Source organism: Pieris napi, chromosome Z (genome assembly GCF_905475465.1).
Source record: "Pieris napi chromosome Z, ilPieNapi1.2, whole genome shotgun sequence".
In the NCBI taxonomy this organism is placed as follows: domain Eukaryota; kingdom Metazoa; phylum Arthropoda; class Insecta; order Lepidoptera; family Pieridae; genus Pieris; species Pieris napi.
The window spans coordinates 5,307,238-5,325,114 of record NC_062259.1 but is presented as its reverse complement, the minus strand read 5'-3'; the positions used below and the strand labels follow the sequence as shown (position 1 = coordinate 5,325,114).

The 17,877-nt window shown below is 33.4% G+C and overlaps 1 protein-coding gene and 1 long non-coding RNA gene across 2 annotated transcripts in view; both read left to right on the top strand.

The window, feature by feature from the left end:
- The first annotated feature begins 889 nt into the window (after positions 1-889).
- LOC125062264 lies at positions 890-3,157 on the top strand. Its single transcript, XR_007119211.1, has 3 exons — positions 890-1,011; positions 2,070-2,360; positions 2,513-3,157. It is a non-coding gene; the product is annotated as an uncharacterized LOC125062264 (long non-coding RNA).
- Positions 3,158-10,176: 7,019 nt separating this feature from the next.
- LOC125062249 (forkhead box protein F1-like) overlaps positions 10,177-17,877 on the top strand; it is a 30,860-nt gene continuing 23,159 nt past the window's right edge. The window contains exon 1 of the mRNA XM_047668040.1: positions 10,177-10,913. Coding sequence (XP_047523996.1) covers positions 10,196-10,913 — 718 coding nt within the window. The 5' untranslated portion in view covers positions 10,177-10,195. The remainder of the gene's footprint in view (positions 10,914-17,877) is intronic.

Sequence of the window (17,877 nt, the reverse complement as noted above, 5' to 3'; positions counted from 1 at the left end):
AGTGAATGCTCTTGCCTAAATCACAGATTGAATCCGTCTGGTTCTGGTCCATGCTTTCCACGATGTTTTTAATATCGTTTTGAATAATAGGCTACCCAGGTATTTTATTATCTCTGAATAAAAATGAAAAAACAATATCTACATTTGTATTGGTGAGGGGGCCGATGGCCGGCCATGCGTCATACTCGTGAACGGGTGCTACTTGTGGTGACTTCTTCTTCTTATAGTGCCATCTCCTTCCGAAGGTTGGCGATCATCATGGCTATTGTGGTGACTAGTCAGACTTGAATAAGTGTATGCGGTGATGTTAGTTATTTCGACTATGTATTTGCGTGTTGTTCCCACGAGAATGTAAGTGCGTGCACCTATTTCACCATGCCTCCGGCTGATGGAGGACAAATCTTTGTTTTTAATTTATTTTATTATTATTAATTACTTAAGATGTCATGTGGAACATGGTGTAATGGTTGCAGCTCCTTACAAACATTGTGTAAAACAAAAACTTGGTGATTAAAAAGAGTGGCGGAGAGTTTATTGCCAGTTCTTCTCTTCCGTTCTACGTCCTTGATTTGTAGAACTGGCAGTAAATGTAAAATTAGAAGCATTTAATATGTATTTCTTTTTTTGACGTTCATAAGTATATATAGTGTAACCTATATGAATAAATGATTTTGATTTCATTTAATTTGTATATTACACTAATAACTTTTGGTTTGAATTCCAATAAGTAAAATTATAATAAATAAATGAAGTTAGTTAAATACGTAACTAAAATTTTAATGTTGGTATCTTTAGATAGTGATCGAAATATAATCAGTTTTTTTTTATAAAAAATAAAAGTTTTATTGTTCAAAAGTTAGGTAAGTGGTGATACTTGGTGTAGGACACCTAAAATCAATAACGGTAACGTTTGGTGCGATTGCGCGGTAGGCGACAGGTTCAACACATGCGTATTAAACCTTTGCAATCGAACGGCTTGTTGTCTGGGATCTCCGACATTTTTTCTTTAAGGTAAGTTATTTGTTTTTCAATATTCAGTCGACATTCATAAATGGAAAGTGAACAATTAGAAATAATGAACAAATAGAAATATTTGGGCTATTAATTAGTATATTAATTAAGTCTGGTTGGGTTTGGGATCAATAGTCGTGACAATGAACAGTGTTTATCTAGGGATATTTTAGTAATGCAATTGACGACTAGTCAAAACAAAGCGTGTGGCCACCACGCGGTTACAAGTCTCTTGTATATTTTCTTAGAACCGACACGATGATGCAGTGAAAACAAGGGGAACGCTGATGGCTGTATCCTGCAACTCCTTTTGATTTTCTTACTTTTGTATATGATAGCTTATGGGGTTTATCGCATGCGCGTTTTGCGTGCCTGCATTACTTACCTTAAATTACACATGTATTTCAGTTGAAAAGCTTAACTAAGCTAAGAAAAGTGAATTTATTGAATAAAGTTAGCTAGTGGTAAATAATTAAAATTCTTATTTTTTTTAGTTTCGACATTTATTTTGGGTTCTACATTTTGCATTCTGTTTCTGCGTAGTTCACACCCAGATATCGGCTGACGGGTGTGATGTAAAACATTACCATTTTTTATCCACATCAAGCCCACTAAAACTTTAACCTCGGCCAGAACACATGTGGCCGATCCGGCCGTGATTTACATTTGTTTACATCCGCCGACCAAGGGTAACTTTACCTATGCAAGGGTTGAAAACAGATTTAAAAAACATTTTAAAACTATAAAAAATTACAGTGAACTTACCAATTAGGCGTATTATTATGGCAATTATTTTTGAAAATAGTTGTGGTACTTGCATATGACATCAAAACCTTTAATTATATAATTTATTAATTTAAAGACATCAATTTGTAACCGGTATTGAAAATATATACTTTGAGTAGGTACTTTACGTACATATAGGATTTTTTTATAAAATCATAAGGATCATAAGATATAAACCGTATGTAATAAAAATATTATTAAAGATTTAAGTAATGAATTTTGTATCATATATAGCGCATAGTACATAGTATAGGGTATATTTTTATTTACAGGTCATTTGCTGGTTAAAAAACACGATGGCTGAAGGCATAAATCCTATCCACCACATGCTGTGTGACCCAAAAGAACCAGTCGCAGGCTACGAGGCGTTACCGCCCGTATTAAAGGAATTCATCAGAAAACAAAAAGCAGAGAGCTGTTTTCTTGTCAACAACAGAATTTGCGACATTATTCCAGCTCCCAGGGCTAATGATATTGCTCTAGTAAATCGTCCGCGTCGTAATGAGGATCCCAATACCTTTGCTATCAGGCCTTTTGGTGAAACCTAAATAGAACGGAGAACGGTAAGTTTCAGTATTTATATGAACAAAAATGTTGATGCATACAAAAATATAATATTAATGCCAAGCGAACTGAAGGATTATATATACCAATTACGTGGTTAATATATTGCGAATTAATATAATATTTTGTTTACACTGTGTTTTTTTTTCAGGTAGGCGACTTCGGGAGACAGTCTTCTTAACTATTTATCCCATACTGTATAATTATATTTAGTGATTATTGTAAGTTTTACATATGCGGATGCGAATTAATGTTTGAATATCATTCAAAGAAAATTTATACTCGTAAAATTAATACATGTATTCCAACTTTAGATTTATTTAAGGTTGTAAAACAGATTTATAATTTTTTCTGTTACCACTACATCAAACCCTCAATCAGTTATTGTGAGAAAAATACCAATTTATAAATATAATTTCTATTTACGCTAAATAGTGTTGTAATGTAATTGTAGTACATTAGGTTTAATGTATTTGCTCCGAAGATTAGAAACATAATGTGTTTTGTCCGAAAATTTTCCTTGCGTAGAAACCGTTTATTCTCTTACTTTTTAATACTACACACTTTTCTATGGTATTATCAACCAATACAATATTGATCGTTTAGATGAAAACAAAAGCGTTTATAGCAAAGTTTAGAGCGTAGAAAATGGAATCGTAGATTCTAAGATAGCGGTTGATAATATCCATAAAGAATATTCACAATTGTTTAAATGTTTTCTGTATGCTGTAGTTTTCGTTCGAAGAAACATGTATTAACACCACTATGTATATCAAAATAAAGGGTAATACAGCTTCGTGTGCACTCTTTGATCTCAAACTCCCATAGATTCAAGTCGAAGTATTTTTACACTTTGATGTTAGGCGACGTCATTCGTTAGGTATTAATAAAAATGAAGAAATGTTAATGTTTTATGATTACTTTAAAACTGTGACGTGATTATGTCTAGTATGTGGCTAATCTATGCCAATATTTAAGTTTTGGTCCATGCATATAAATGTGACATCGGGCGTAGCTCAATGCATCATTTTGGGACCATTGTTTGTTAACGCTTATCTATATGATATATATTGATTCAAATATTCAGAACATCTTATGTTTGCGGACGGCAAAGAAGTATTCAATTTCAACCATATCTTAACAGATCTTAATCTTACTACAAACAAAATTTTAAACGCTATTGTAATTAATTGATTTGACTGCTCTAATTTATTGTAGTTTTCATTATTTCACATCCCTTCTTCATACAAAACAAGGCAAACCCAAATTGTTTCAAATTCCTAAGTAAGTAATCTAAAACAAATAATTTACATAACTAATCCTTTAATTAAAAAAAAATACATTAAAAACCGTTATTAATTATACTAAACAATACTTCAAATAATTTGGACGACCATTATTCAAGGGTAATAATATATATGTGTTGTTTTCCACTTAAATCCGTTTTTGGCTTACATTGTCTAATTGTGTAGATATTGTTATAGCTGTGGGAATACTGGAAATAAAATAATATATAAACATATTTTGATTAGTGGGAAAACAGCTAGTCAATTAAATAGGTATATATGTAAGTACCTACTTTATACTTAAAAAAGCTAAAAACTAAATTATTTGTGATATCAAACATCAATTATAAATAAACTACATTATTTGTTCTTTGTTTTTATAGCGACTGGGAAAGGCGAGTTGGTTTCATCCCAAATACTATCGCTATTTTTTTTATTAGGTACTTTATGCGATCTATAATTTGACACGCATTGACCGCAACAGTATTTGGAAAAATATTTTTTTGACATAAATGACAGTATGACAATTTTCTCCGTGGTGGAGTTTGTCATACGCTCAATATTCATCCAAATATAATCTCGATTACAATTTAGATCAGAATAAAATTATCAGTAAAACAGACAGCCCACCGAGGGCGACAGAGGAACCAACATTGTATAATTCAAATAACTTTCTTCACAATTATTTTGGCGCTGAAGGAAGAATTTTCTACAATACGACGAATTATTAGCATAGGCATCTGATATTGGTGGAATTGTTGGTTCTTTTTACAGCTGAGTTTAGATCATGTCAAGACAGTTATTTTTACTATTTCCTTTCTCCAAGCTCTTCGGCGATGGATAATATCAAATTTTCCCTACAATCGTTTGCCAAATACTTGGAATTCTGAAACGACTTATCGCGAACTGTCTCATATCCATTTTTGTGACATTGTCTTGATTAATACAAATATGAATCAGCTTAAACCCACCGGTGACCCGATCTAATCATCAAGTGACCAATTGTAATTGGGCCACACATTATAGCAAACCTTGGGCATCGCTTTGATTCTGAATAGTCGCTTATCATCTTGTGCGGCACATTAAATTTTGCCTATCAAAATACCCGGTATTACCTTTCAAGTCGCCGGCCGACTGTATTGTTTACATTATGTACTCTAGTAATGGATGCTCATGAGTAGCATTGAACAGGAAGACACAAACCCGAGTAATATCGTGTTTCATAATATCGTTTCAGTTTTATAATACGACACTAGTTTTATTATTTGGGATAACCATCATCGTTTACTTTTTATATAGAAAAGAATCGCAAACTATGTTGCTAAGCGCAAAGCGAAAACGACTGGACCAATTCGAGTAATTTTTTTAATGTAAAATGTTCCATATGTTGGTATGTAGCTACTAAAGGTAGGCTATGTAAAAAAACATATAAGGGGAAACTAAGCGAACGTTCACAGAGGCACTAGTAGACAATAAACAATATTTTATAATAATTATAACTGATGTGAACGCCGTATACAATCTTTACCTAAACTGGTCATAATGAATAATAACTGTATACTATAAAAATCAAACAAAAACAACAATAAATAAAAATAGTTCATGTAGTTTATATAATAATAAGGTCATTAATATACATAGTATTAAAAACTAGTTTAATTCACTACGATAATAATAATGCGTGTTACACCATAGATTTCTATATTTCTTAATAATAGTATCTGAGAATATCGAAAAAGGATTAATTGTATAAGACCTTCATTCATAAAATATTAAAAAAGCAAAATTGTATATTATGGCTTTTTGCCTGCAACGCATGTAATGCAATACTACTAGAATATCACGTGTTTAGTGTTTTGTTCGTCGTAGCTAGCAATATTGTTACAGAGGAAATGAATAATTACTGTCTTGTGATAAGGTTATATATTTAACAGGTACACGAAAATATTTTCTATAAAATAATAAACACGGAAATAAATGAAGCCGTTATTAGTTTCATATTCACATTTGTGTGAAGCTTGATCGCGAATGCCTTACTGCGTAGGAACTGACGATGGACGTAATACACATGGCTTCTTCGTCATAAAATGTAATTTACAGTCTGTGCGCCTGCGTCCGTCTTGCCTTAGTTTTGGATCAAACATGAGTCGCTTTCAACACCTGATAATGTTCAAGTTGATTGCTTTTGGATAGCAAAGACAGGTTTTTAAAAGGTGCTTAATTTTTACGTTCCTGTAATGTTCTTGATGTTGGAAATCGAAAAAAACAATTCATTAAATTTGCTACGTATGTAGGTTTTAGACATTTAGTCAAATATATCTTCACAACTTATTGAAAAAAATAAGTAGGTAATCGTTAACTTTTGAGAGTTTAAGTCAAATTTAATTGAGTCAAAGTTCGTATTTTAGTATGTAATACCTGAACAGTATTAGGCAAACTCAAGTATCTAAACCTAATAAAATTATTAATAAATAACGTACCTAAAACCATAAATTTACTACACAGTTGTAATTAAACTGGATAAAACTCCTATACCTAACTAATGTAACATTTAGTCAAATCCCTTCACGTGGGTAAACTAAATAGGTAGGCAATCAAAAAAGTTAAGAAGGCAATCGTTAACTTTTGACGCTTTAAGTCAAATTTAATTGAGTCGTACGTACGTACGTTACCATAAATTTACTTACTACACACGTTTTAATTAAACTGGGTTAACTAACTCTATAACTAACGTAGACCGAAGTTTGTACCCAGGTACCAGGCTAGCAGAAATTAATGAAGGTATAAGTCTAGACTTCAGTTTGCGCATGCGTTATGAACTCACTGATAAGCACTAGAGTAAACAAAGTTTGCTGCACTCGCACTGACTTTCTTTTAAATAACCTAAGTACTTTTAAAGCTATGTTAGTAAAACAAAAGAATAATTATAATATGTACAGATTTATTCTGTCTCACAGATACTTTTTTCTATAACGTCGGAATACGTATCCTTGAAAAACATACAGCGACTTAGCGCTTACCATAACTTTTGTATATCAATATGCTTCGTTTTGATATCATATGATCGATAATATCATTGCTTTAACGGTCTTTATAAATAGTCCTCCCATTTATCTATAATTTTACTATCAATACCCCATATAAATTATTAATTATATTGTTTATTGGTTCGGCTTTCTTGTCACACCGCCGATGGAGTTAAGTTTTAAATACAAACCACGTGATTACTACGAAACGTCTAAAGTTCTACTAATTTCAATATTCATTTTCAAGACCGTATTACGAAATGTCTCGCAAGTGCATCTTACCATAGTATAAAGTGTATATACCAAATTTCCTTCGTCCCTAAATCAATCACAATTGCTGTAACAGATTCATGTTTTAATTATATAATAATATACTAAATTATAGAAGATCTCCAAGGATATGGATCTCATTTCTATAGTACAAGGCAATGACTATCATGTATTGAGACTTTCACAGTCTATTTGGGTCCTTGGTCTTTTTGATTTAGGAATCTGCTTTTCTTAGAACACGATGCATAATATTGTAGATAACAAACGCCTACAAAGTAACTGTGTACTTCAAATACCGCTGAGGGTAACATGACTCTTGATAGTAAAAAGATAATGTTTTGTTTATAATAGTGTACGTTTCATTCGGATTGCCGATTTACATTCACTGCTATTTCATTCAACTAAAGATAAGGTCTGCCTTTCATATAAACAATTATCGTTTGTCGTAAAACTATATTTTGTGTGAATTACGTAGAAGAATATCACCGTAACACTTTCTCTTTATGAGCGATGTCAATATAAAAGCTAGCAGCTAGAGACAGTAGCGGTACAACCTTTTTGGTCTGGGCTTTAGATTTGTTTATCTATCTGTTTCGTGGTCATTTGTTTTTTCTAATAGGCAAGTAGAACATCAGTCTGTGCCTGCCGGTTTCCTCATGATGTTTACATTCATTGTACGAGTGTTAAAATGCGTAATAGACAGACAGTCCATTGCACAGCGAGGATCGAACTTATGACCTCAGGTATGATAGTCGCACACTGATGCCACCATTGCTCTTCATGAAATGTGGGATATATTTGTGTTAATCTTATCGCTTACTTAATAAAAAGAGCCAAAACAAGGGCAAGTAGAACAAAGCCAATAGAGGCAGACCGTTATTTCCTAGCCAAACTAATAATTGTTTGGAACTCAAACGCAGGACCTCCGGTTTATGCATTAATGAATCAGGCACTTGACAAACGGCTTAATTAGACCATATTTTTTATGCGGAATCTAATATGCGGAGAAAATCTAAATAAATGAATGTTCCAGATGACTCAAACACTTTCCCAACGCGATCAATTATCAATTTGCAGGAACCTATAAATGTCTAATTGCATACGAAATATTAAGGCGAAACCGTAAAACCTCAAAGCTAATCTTTGGATCGTAAACGTGATGAATGGAGGGTTCAAGACCAGGCAATGACTGCACATTGCCGTACTACTGCGCCATCTTGTGGGCGGAGCTTATTTTCCCGCGACCTGACGTCATCCTTGTTTTGTCTCCCTCCCTCGTGTTTTAAATTGACCTAGCAGAAAGGGATGTCATTTCAGTTGGTTACAGGAACTGAAGTTTTACAGGTTTTAAATAAGTGGAAATGCTAATAATAATAATAATATAGCCTTTAAATTCCGAAACTCACTTTATATAGGTATCTGAACTTTAATATATTTTCACTCCAGTATATCTCGGAGTTCGGTTTGCCTCTTGGCAAAGGCCTCCTCTTACCCTTTCCACTGTTCTCTATCTTTTGCGACTCTTCTCCAGTTGTAGCCTGCTGTTAGTTTCAGTTCGTCCTCCCATCTCTTGCGTGGTCGACCTCTTCTTCGTTTTCCGTCTCTAGGGTACCATTCCGTCACTATTTTGCTCCATTTTTCATGAGAGCTCCGTGGCATGTAACCCATCCATCTCCTTTTCATTTGAAATGAAAAATTTAAATACGGTCAATATAAAAAATAATAATTTATAGACGTAGGTCCATAATTGAATAATCGTTTTGTTATTGGTTTATGTATCACATAAGAAGAGTAGCCGGAGTAGATCGTTACCTAGAAGGGAAGATCAACATGCCGACAGCTATAATAACAACGCATTATGACTTATTTTATTTAAATAAATTTAGTTTTTAAGTAGCAACCCATCGATAATTCAGTTTTTAATTCCTTAAATAACTATCGGTCAAGTATGCCAGTTCTAGAGAGCGGATTAGACGAAAATATCTCTTTTTAACAATATTAAATGACGTTTTTAATAAGGTAGAGCTGCTTATGGCTGGATTCAGCTATGTCAAATACTTTATAGACTAAGTTACACCAATGTTCGATATAAATTCAAATCACGCAGATTAGCTCACGTGACCTCTAGTGCTGTGTTGATTTACCTACAAATTCTATTTTAAAAAATCAGCGAACCATCTGATTCGTGATTTCGTTCTAGGCAAGTATCGGCCTTCTGAGCCTGACGGCTGAAACATAACGATTTTTAGGTCTAAATGAGACCAGTGTCCACACGCACATAAAAAACAAGTCAATTGGGGCACAGCTGTTTTCACAGTCACAGTCAAATTGTAAACGTGGTCGTTTACAATTTGATCCAGATCACTGTTTACAAATTCTATAGGTTTTCTATTAAATTATTATTATTTTATATTATTATTTTTTAGGTTTTCAATTCTATAGGTTCAATTTTAAATAAGCTTAAATGTTTTACTACTAAGATGCGATCCGCTCACCGTTTACAGTGACTTCCTGTGACCGTTCATCACAAAAAAACTATAATAACCCATCGTAACATCGTAACAAAGTTGAAAATAGCTTGATTAATTTCCTTCTCGCTATCGCTAGTAAATAAATCCGGAGAGTTTAATGCAAATCTTTTGGTTTACGCTTTATGGTAAATATTTGGTGTACGTCGTGAAGCTGTTTTATAGATCTAGTAAAATGTTTGGTTTAATTGTGCTAGGTCAAGAGCGGGCGTTCGACAGCCGTCCTTGCGACGGATAAATATTATTGTCTAAGCGGGTTTTCCGCTGTTTTGTGTTTGTACGAGTTTGTGGATGATACAGGCTGCGGGAGATCAGTGTAACGACCTCTTCGTCTTAATAATAAAACTCTTCACCTCAACGCACGAACATTGTCGCAAACGCTCCACGGAAGAGAAGTCGCTCTTGTATCTTTTTTAATAGTGTCTAATAGGGACACAGCTACTTATTTAAATATACCAAAACATAACATGTATATTACAGTAAGACAACGTATTTACAATCGATTGATTCCTGCTCGCTTGATATATCGCAAGTAATACAAAATGAGGCGTAAATTTGTTCAAATCTTGTTACAGTTAAATTACCCCAAGCCTGAAAATGTAGCGCTCGTGAAATGTCGTGGGTGTGAGACGCGGGGCGTTCGGGGCGCGGCTTAAGGCGGCGCGGGCGCAACGCACATGGTGGGCGGCGCACTGTTCCCTCGCTCGCGGCTGTACGTGCACGTATGAAGACCGAGGAGCAAACAACCGAGGACGCGGCCCGTCGGGCGCCTGCCACGCGTCGGCAGGAAAAGCCGCCCTTCTCCTACATAGCCCTAATTGTGATGGCTATTCGCCACTCGCCAAACAAAAGGCTAACGCTTAGCGAAATATACGCTTTTCTTCAACAACAGTTTCCCTTCTTTCGTAGCTCTTATCAAGGCTGGAAGAATTCCGTACGTCACAATCTAAGCTTGAATGAGTGTTTTGTAAAATTACCAAAAGGATTGGGAAGGCCAGGAAAAGGCCATTACTGGACGATTGATCCATCGTCAGAATTTATGTTTGAGGAGGGTTCATTTCGGCGACGACCGAGAGGCTTCCGCCGTAAATGTCAAGCTTTGAAGCCACAATTCGGTAGTGGCGGATACTTATGTGGAGGTGGAGTACCTGCGTTGCCGCCGTCGCAGCCGTCTGGCTATGATCTCGGCAACGGTAGTGCGAGTGCAAACGGCACCACAGGGATAGATTATGGGGCTTGTGCATATCCACATGCAGGAACGAGCCAGCAGTTGGCTTATGGTGGGGAGTATTGTTCGTATGGTGGAATGGGAGAACGAGAGTGGCCCTTAGCGTACAGTTCGGTGGAACCGGGATACCGACCCCCAGCGGCATCTCCGCCGTCGCGTCATGACCTCCCGGACCTGATACCCAACTATCAGTACGCAGTTGCCAATGATCATGGTGAGTTTATTTCTTTTTTGTAGTAAAGTTTGTTGGCACAACGTTTGTTTGTTTCGGTTGTTGCTGACTAAAAATTACATTATACGTTTCTACAATTTTGATATAATTGTCGTATAGTTATTAATCCATCTCCACGTGTGATGTGTGATCATGTTAATATTCATTTATATCATATACTTACATTTTTCTTATAGTACAAAGATATTCTTTAAAGCGCTAGGAATGTTTTACGAAATACGACGAAATGAGATAAATAACAATATAATTCAATAGCTTTGGGCCTTGTGTTTAAAATGTCATGTTTAATTCGTTTACAAATGACTTATTTAATTAAATTAAGCTTTTCTTTTAAATTAATGATAGGGCTCGCGCGTATATATACATTTTTATACAATATTGGAATATCTGTTCATACATTTGATAGAAGTATTTTCTTAAACTGTTTTATACCTAGTGACCTATTGTAATTGGTTAATATTTAAGTTTATTCTCCTTGCATTCATCTGACAGCATGTGTGCGAGGTACAAGCCGCGACCACTAGTATTTAGAAATTCATGAGAATTATAAAATAAATTATTGAAAATTTCGTATATGTGTATCATAACATTTATTTCTAACGATACACACACACACAGAAACACACAAAATATCAATAATAAAAAAAATATAAGAAAGAATGAAAGATAAAAAAAAATTCCTTTCCAAGAACAAGGTACGTTTTAATTGTGCAATGAATGTGTTCTGTGGTTGTAATTGGCCCTGACTCAGCATTATGCTGATGAGCAGACTGTTCCACAGCGCTGGTCATTCTGCCAGAGAGCCATTATCACTAAATAAATTCAAAGCCCTCGTTAAACGAAAATTAATCAACAAAGCTTTTTATAAATTTGAGGACTACTTAAATGATCCTAATCCTTGGGATTGAATTGCTCCAGTTCAAACAATTTGTATGACAATACTTGGCGATTAAAAAGAGTGGCGGAAAGTTTCTTGCCAGTTCTTCTTACCCGCTCTACGCCCTTGACTTGCGAACTGGTAGTAAATGTAAATTTACGATTAATTTAACTTGACGATTCAAAAGTGTACTTGGTTACCCACTTGAATAAAGATATTTTGAGTTTGAGTTTGAGCACAGCAGCTAGTTTGCACCTCAGTCGCAAAAAAAAAGAAAAATAATAAAATAATAATCATTAATACTTAGTAAAAAAAATAGAATGACTAAAAGTTAGCAGTTTAAATAATGTAGTCTTGTTTAAAAGTATAATAATTGTAGTAAATAATATAAAATTAAAAATAAGAATAATCTACTATATAAAAATAAGTCGGGTTTTCCTTCCTGACGCTATAACTCCAGAACGCACGAACCGATTTCCACGGTTTTGCATTCGTTGGAAAGGTCTCGGGCTCCGTGAGGTTTATAGCAAAGAAAATTCAGGAAAAAATTCAACAGAAAAGCGGGATCACCAAACGAAATTTTACATAAAACGAAGCCATCAGGTGGCGAAACGGAGTTCGCCGAGTTTGCTAGTTGTTAATAAATATTTTTGGGCGGGTTCAAAACTAGATGTTATTTATAACTTCGACGAAAATTTGTTTTTAGTTAAAGATTTTTCAACGAAGAAAGGATATTTCCAACATTTCGACGCGCTATACCGTATACGTATTTAAATCTCCCACGAAATGATGCCGTCCGATGCTGGGGAATGGCGAGCTCCTGAGTACAATTCTTAACTTTGTTCTTGATACAGAACATTATCAGTTCATAATTATTTTTATCAAAACAAAGCCGTCAAATATATTAGAGGGGGCCTGGCATACATTTTTATCAAATATCAAGACATTCTCCATATAACTTAATTATATTAAACAAATATTTTATATAATATTTTCTATATTGTAAAATATCTTCTATCTTCTGCTAGACTGAAAGATAAGGAGTATAGGAGATATAAGACACCAGAGTGGTTAATTAGGAAGAAGAAAAAAGGAAGATACAAATGGAAACCAAAAATTTTTTGCATATTTCTTAAATCAATCGTTAAATAAATAAGCATTATACTCCATAGCTGTAAGTTATTTGTTATCATTTGTTTTTTTCTAATGGGCAAGTAGATGATCAGACTGCTGTACCCCGACACACACGGTCCTTTTTTTGGGGCAGCAATGCCGGTTTCTTCATGATGTTTTCCTTCGCCGGACGAGCGATTGTTAAATACGCACATAGACAGAACGTTCATTAGTGCACAGCCGTCTTCGAACCTACGACCTCAGGGATGAGAATGAGAATAGCATGGTCGGTGAAGCTACTACCAATATTGCTCTTTAAGTTAACTTACCAGTATAGATTATTTATAATAACTATGCTGAATACGACCGTTAAAGTTTGTTCTTGTTGGATTAAACATGTGTATTAAATTTAGCCCAGCAGTTGAAATAATACAAGCACGTGAACTTTTACGTAGTGAATCTTTCAGTAGCACTTGAAACGCTTCGCGATCCTGTCCCACTTCACGAGCTCAAGTGGTACGTGAATTATTACTCGATGATTAACAGTTGCTACCATAGATGCGTTTAGATAAAACAGGTCGTCAACAACTTTTTTAAGTAAAAACATTTACAGTTTAGTTCGTTTTTAGTAGCATCTGTTTTATGGCAATTTTTTTATATTAAATATTAGTAAAAAACACAGTAAAAATAGTGTTTAAAAAACATTTATAGGAAAATTAGCTTTCGATAGAAAATGCATTTCCGTGCATACAACTACTAGGATCGCATAAGAATGTAGTAGTATTGCATTGCATCTTTATTGCAATTTTATTTTTGCTCTGCAAGTTTTCGTCCTTCGTAATCTAAAATATAATTTTTCCAAGTTCCCATATATCTCATTAGCATATGAATAACCCAGGTAGGTTAAACGTGCATTTATTAATAAAAATGACATTAACATATACTAAATAAATGTCACGTAGTACTAGGTGTACATGTATATATAAACGTGACATATGTATGAGTTTGCAGGAATTATTAAGAAATTTTCAATCAACATTTAAAATACATTTATTTAGTTGACGATCTCAGTAATCAAACCAAATTAATTTTTAATCTTTTAACTTCTGGAAGTAAGTCGTGGTCCATAGATCAGTTAGGTTACTTTCTTTGGAATTCAATCAATCATGTTATTATTAATATTATTTTTATTAATTAACTCAACTATATCGCATCTACCGCAAGAAAGTGCAATGCCGTGCATTCGATTACTAGGGAGCCATAAACGGCTTGTAGTGGAAGCTTAGTGCAACGACCCACCCCCACCCAGAAGTCAATAAAGGGATGAGATTTAAACGCATTCATCATATAGTATCGCTTATTTAGTAATCTAAAATATAATTTTTCCAAGTTCCCATATATCTCATTAGCATATACCCAGGTTGGTTAAACCTGCATTTATTAATATAAATGACATTAACATATACTAAATACTATTGCTTGTGAGACGGATATATTTAGTTGCACACTGGCTGAATTCACAAGAATTTCATTATTTATAATTAGTTATAAAATGGTTTTTAAGTTTTTACTTGTTATGTTTCTATTATGTTTTACGTTAGTTTTCTATTTGTATTAGTATTAAGTTACTGTAAAAATAGGAAATAAATAAATGTCACGTAGTACTAGGTGTACATATTTGTATATAAACGTGACATATGAGTTTGCAGGAATTATTAAGAAATTTTCAATCAACATTTAAAATGCATTTATTTAGTTGACAATCTCAGTAGTGAAACCAAATTAATTTTTAATCTTTTAACTTCTGGAAGTAAGTCGTGGTCCATAGATAAGTAGGTTACTTTCCTTGGAATTCAAACAATCATGTTATCGCCAATTTTTTTGTAATCAGAGCACACTTATTTATATCAATTTAAAGCACTTTTATTATTATTATTAATTAACTCAACTAACTATATCGAATCTGCTGCAAGAAAGTGCAATGCCGTGCATTCGATTACTAGGGAGCCATAAGCGGCTTGTAGTGGAAGCTTAGTGCAACCACCCACCCCCACCCAGAAGTCATAAAGGGATGAGATTTAATCCCATTCATCGTTATAGTAATGTTTATTTATTATATTTTATGAGAGCATACCCACCAATAGTTCTTGATTTGTTTTTTACATAAAATAACCGTTATGTATATGTTGTGCCTTTATTATAATGGAATCATAAATACACAGCTGTATTTAAGAAATGTATTTTAATTACGCTTTATGAATTATTAGTCCTTTTTATTTGACTCATAATTTATTTACTTAATAATACTTTACTTTACTTTGTGGTTGTAAGTATATTTAAAATACGATGTTTTTAAAACTTGTATTTAAATTGAAACTGTCACTGCTAAGAATATGCTCAATGATAATAAGATACATTAAGATAACATACGGAAACACAACAGAGTTATGATTAATTGCATTTTGATTGCAATTTCATTTTTGCTCTGCAAGTTTTCGTCCTTCGTAATCTAAGTTATAATTTTTCCAAGTTTCCGTATAATATCTCATTAGTATATTAATACCCAGGTAGGTTAAACGTGCATTTATTAATAAAAACGACATTAACATATATTAAATAAATGGCACGTAGTACTAGGTGCATATATGTATATAAACGTGACATATAAGTTTGCGGGAAATATTAAGAAATTTTCAATCAACATTTAAAATACATTTATTTAGTTGACGATCTCAGTAGTGAAACCAAATTAATTTTTATTCTTTTAACTTCTGGAAGTAAGCTGTGTAGGGATTGCAATCCGGCGTCATTTTCAGTCCGGCCGGATACGACCGGATTCCCATCAATCCGGCCGGATCCGACCGGATCCGACCGGATTGATTAAATCAAGATGATTTTCGCTTTTTAGTACAAAATAAGTGAGTTAATCAAGTGTCACTGCACTTATATGTAGGTAGTTTATAAAAAATAAATCACAAATATATAAAATCGACTTTATTTCCTTTATAAAATTTAGTAGTGTATACCTACACTACTACTAGTAAAAATTTTACGACGTAACGAGTAGCTCAGTCTTTCTAGATTTCACTTTCACAGATAGATCAATTTATAAGTAACAATATTAATTATCAAGTAACTATAATATCTTATAGATACAATTAACCTTACGTAATTAACTGAAATGAGATCAAAATCATTATTAAAGTATTTGAGAATGCTAACAAACAAGTCTTATAGGTATTTATGATTATGACAGATACCCTCATGATTTGATGAATCTGTCAAACGAATGAATGGCAAAAATTATCACAATAACGAGTTTAGAACTCTTTAGTTTAATCAACTTACGATAAATAATTATTTTAAGTAATAATTATTGTAAAAAAATATAAGTATTAAAAGAAAATCAATATTGATTTTGAAAATAAGATCGTAGAAAACAAATATTGTCAAGTCAATTGTGTCATCAGCTAAACAACTTCTAATAGAGCTGCAAATATAGCCTGCGGCCGAAAAGGCCACATTTTCCCACAAACTGCTAGCACCGGATCCGGTCTTCGGATACGGTATATTGGTACCGGATCCGGTAACCATTAAATGATGCCGGATCCGCCGGATTACCGGATCCGTTTTTCCGGATTGCAATCCCTAAAGCTGTGGTATATGGATCAGTACGTTACTTTCCTTGGAATTCAATCAATCAAGTTTTCGCCTAATTTTTGTAATCAGCACACTTATTTATCAATTTAAACACAAATTTAAAGCACTTTTATTATTGTTATAAAACTAACTCTAACTATATATATCGTATCTGCCGCAAGAAAGTGCAATGCCGTGCATTCGATTACTAGGTAGCCATAAGCGGCTTGTAGTGGAAGTTTAGTACATCCACCCACCCCCACCCAGAATTCGATAAAGGGATGAGATTTAATCGCATTCATCGTATAGTAACGTTTTTTACATAAAATAATCGATATGTACATATTTTGCCTTTATTATAAGGGAATCATAAATACATAGCTATGTTTAAAAAATGTCTTTTAATTATTACACTTTGCAAAATTATTAGTCCTTTTTATTTGACTCATAATTTATTTACTTAATAATACTACTTTTTGGTAGTAAGTATATTTTAAAAAAACTATATTTTCTAAACTTTTATAAATTGAAACTGTCACTGTTAAGAATATGCTCAATGACAATAAGATGCATTAAGATAACATACGAAAACACAACAGAGTTATGATTAATTGCATTTTGATTGCAATTTCATTTTTGCTCAGCAAGTTTTCGTCCTTCGTAATCTAACATACATATAATTTTTTCAAATTCCCATAATATATCCCATTAGCATATGAATACCCAGGTAGGTTAAACGTGCATTTATTAATAAAAATGACATCTTATACTAAATAAATGTCACATAGTACTAGGTGTACATAAATGTATATAAACGTGACATATGAGTTTGCAGGAATTATTAAGAAATGTTCAATCAACATTTAAAATACATTTATTCAGTGGACAATCTCAGTAGTGAAACCAAATTAATTTTTAATCTTTTAACTTCTGGAAGTAAGTCGTGGTCCATAGATCAGTTAGGTTACTTTCTTTGGAATTCAATCAATCATGTTATTATTAATATTATTTTGATTACTTAACTCAACTATATCGAATCTGCCGCAAGAAAGTGCAATGCCGTGCATTCGATTACTAGGGAGCCATAAACGGCTTGTAGTGGAAGCTTAGTGCAACCACCCACCCCCCCCCAGAAGTCATAAAGGGATGAGATTGAATCGCATTCATCATATAGTATCGCTTATTTAGTAATCTAAAATATAATTTTTCCAAGTTTCCATATATCTTATTAGCATATACCCAGGTAGGTTAAACCTGCATTTATTAATAAAAATGACATTAACATATACTAAATAAATGTTACGTAGTACTAGGTGT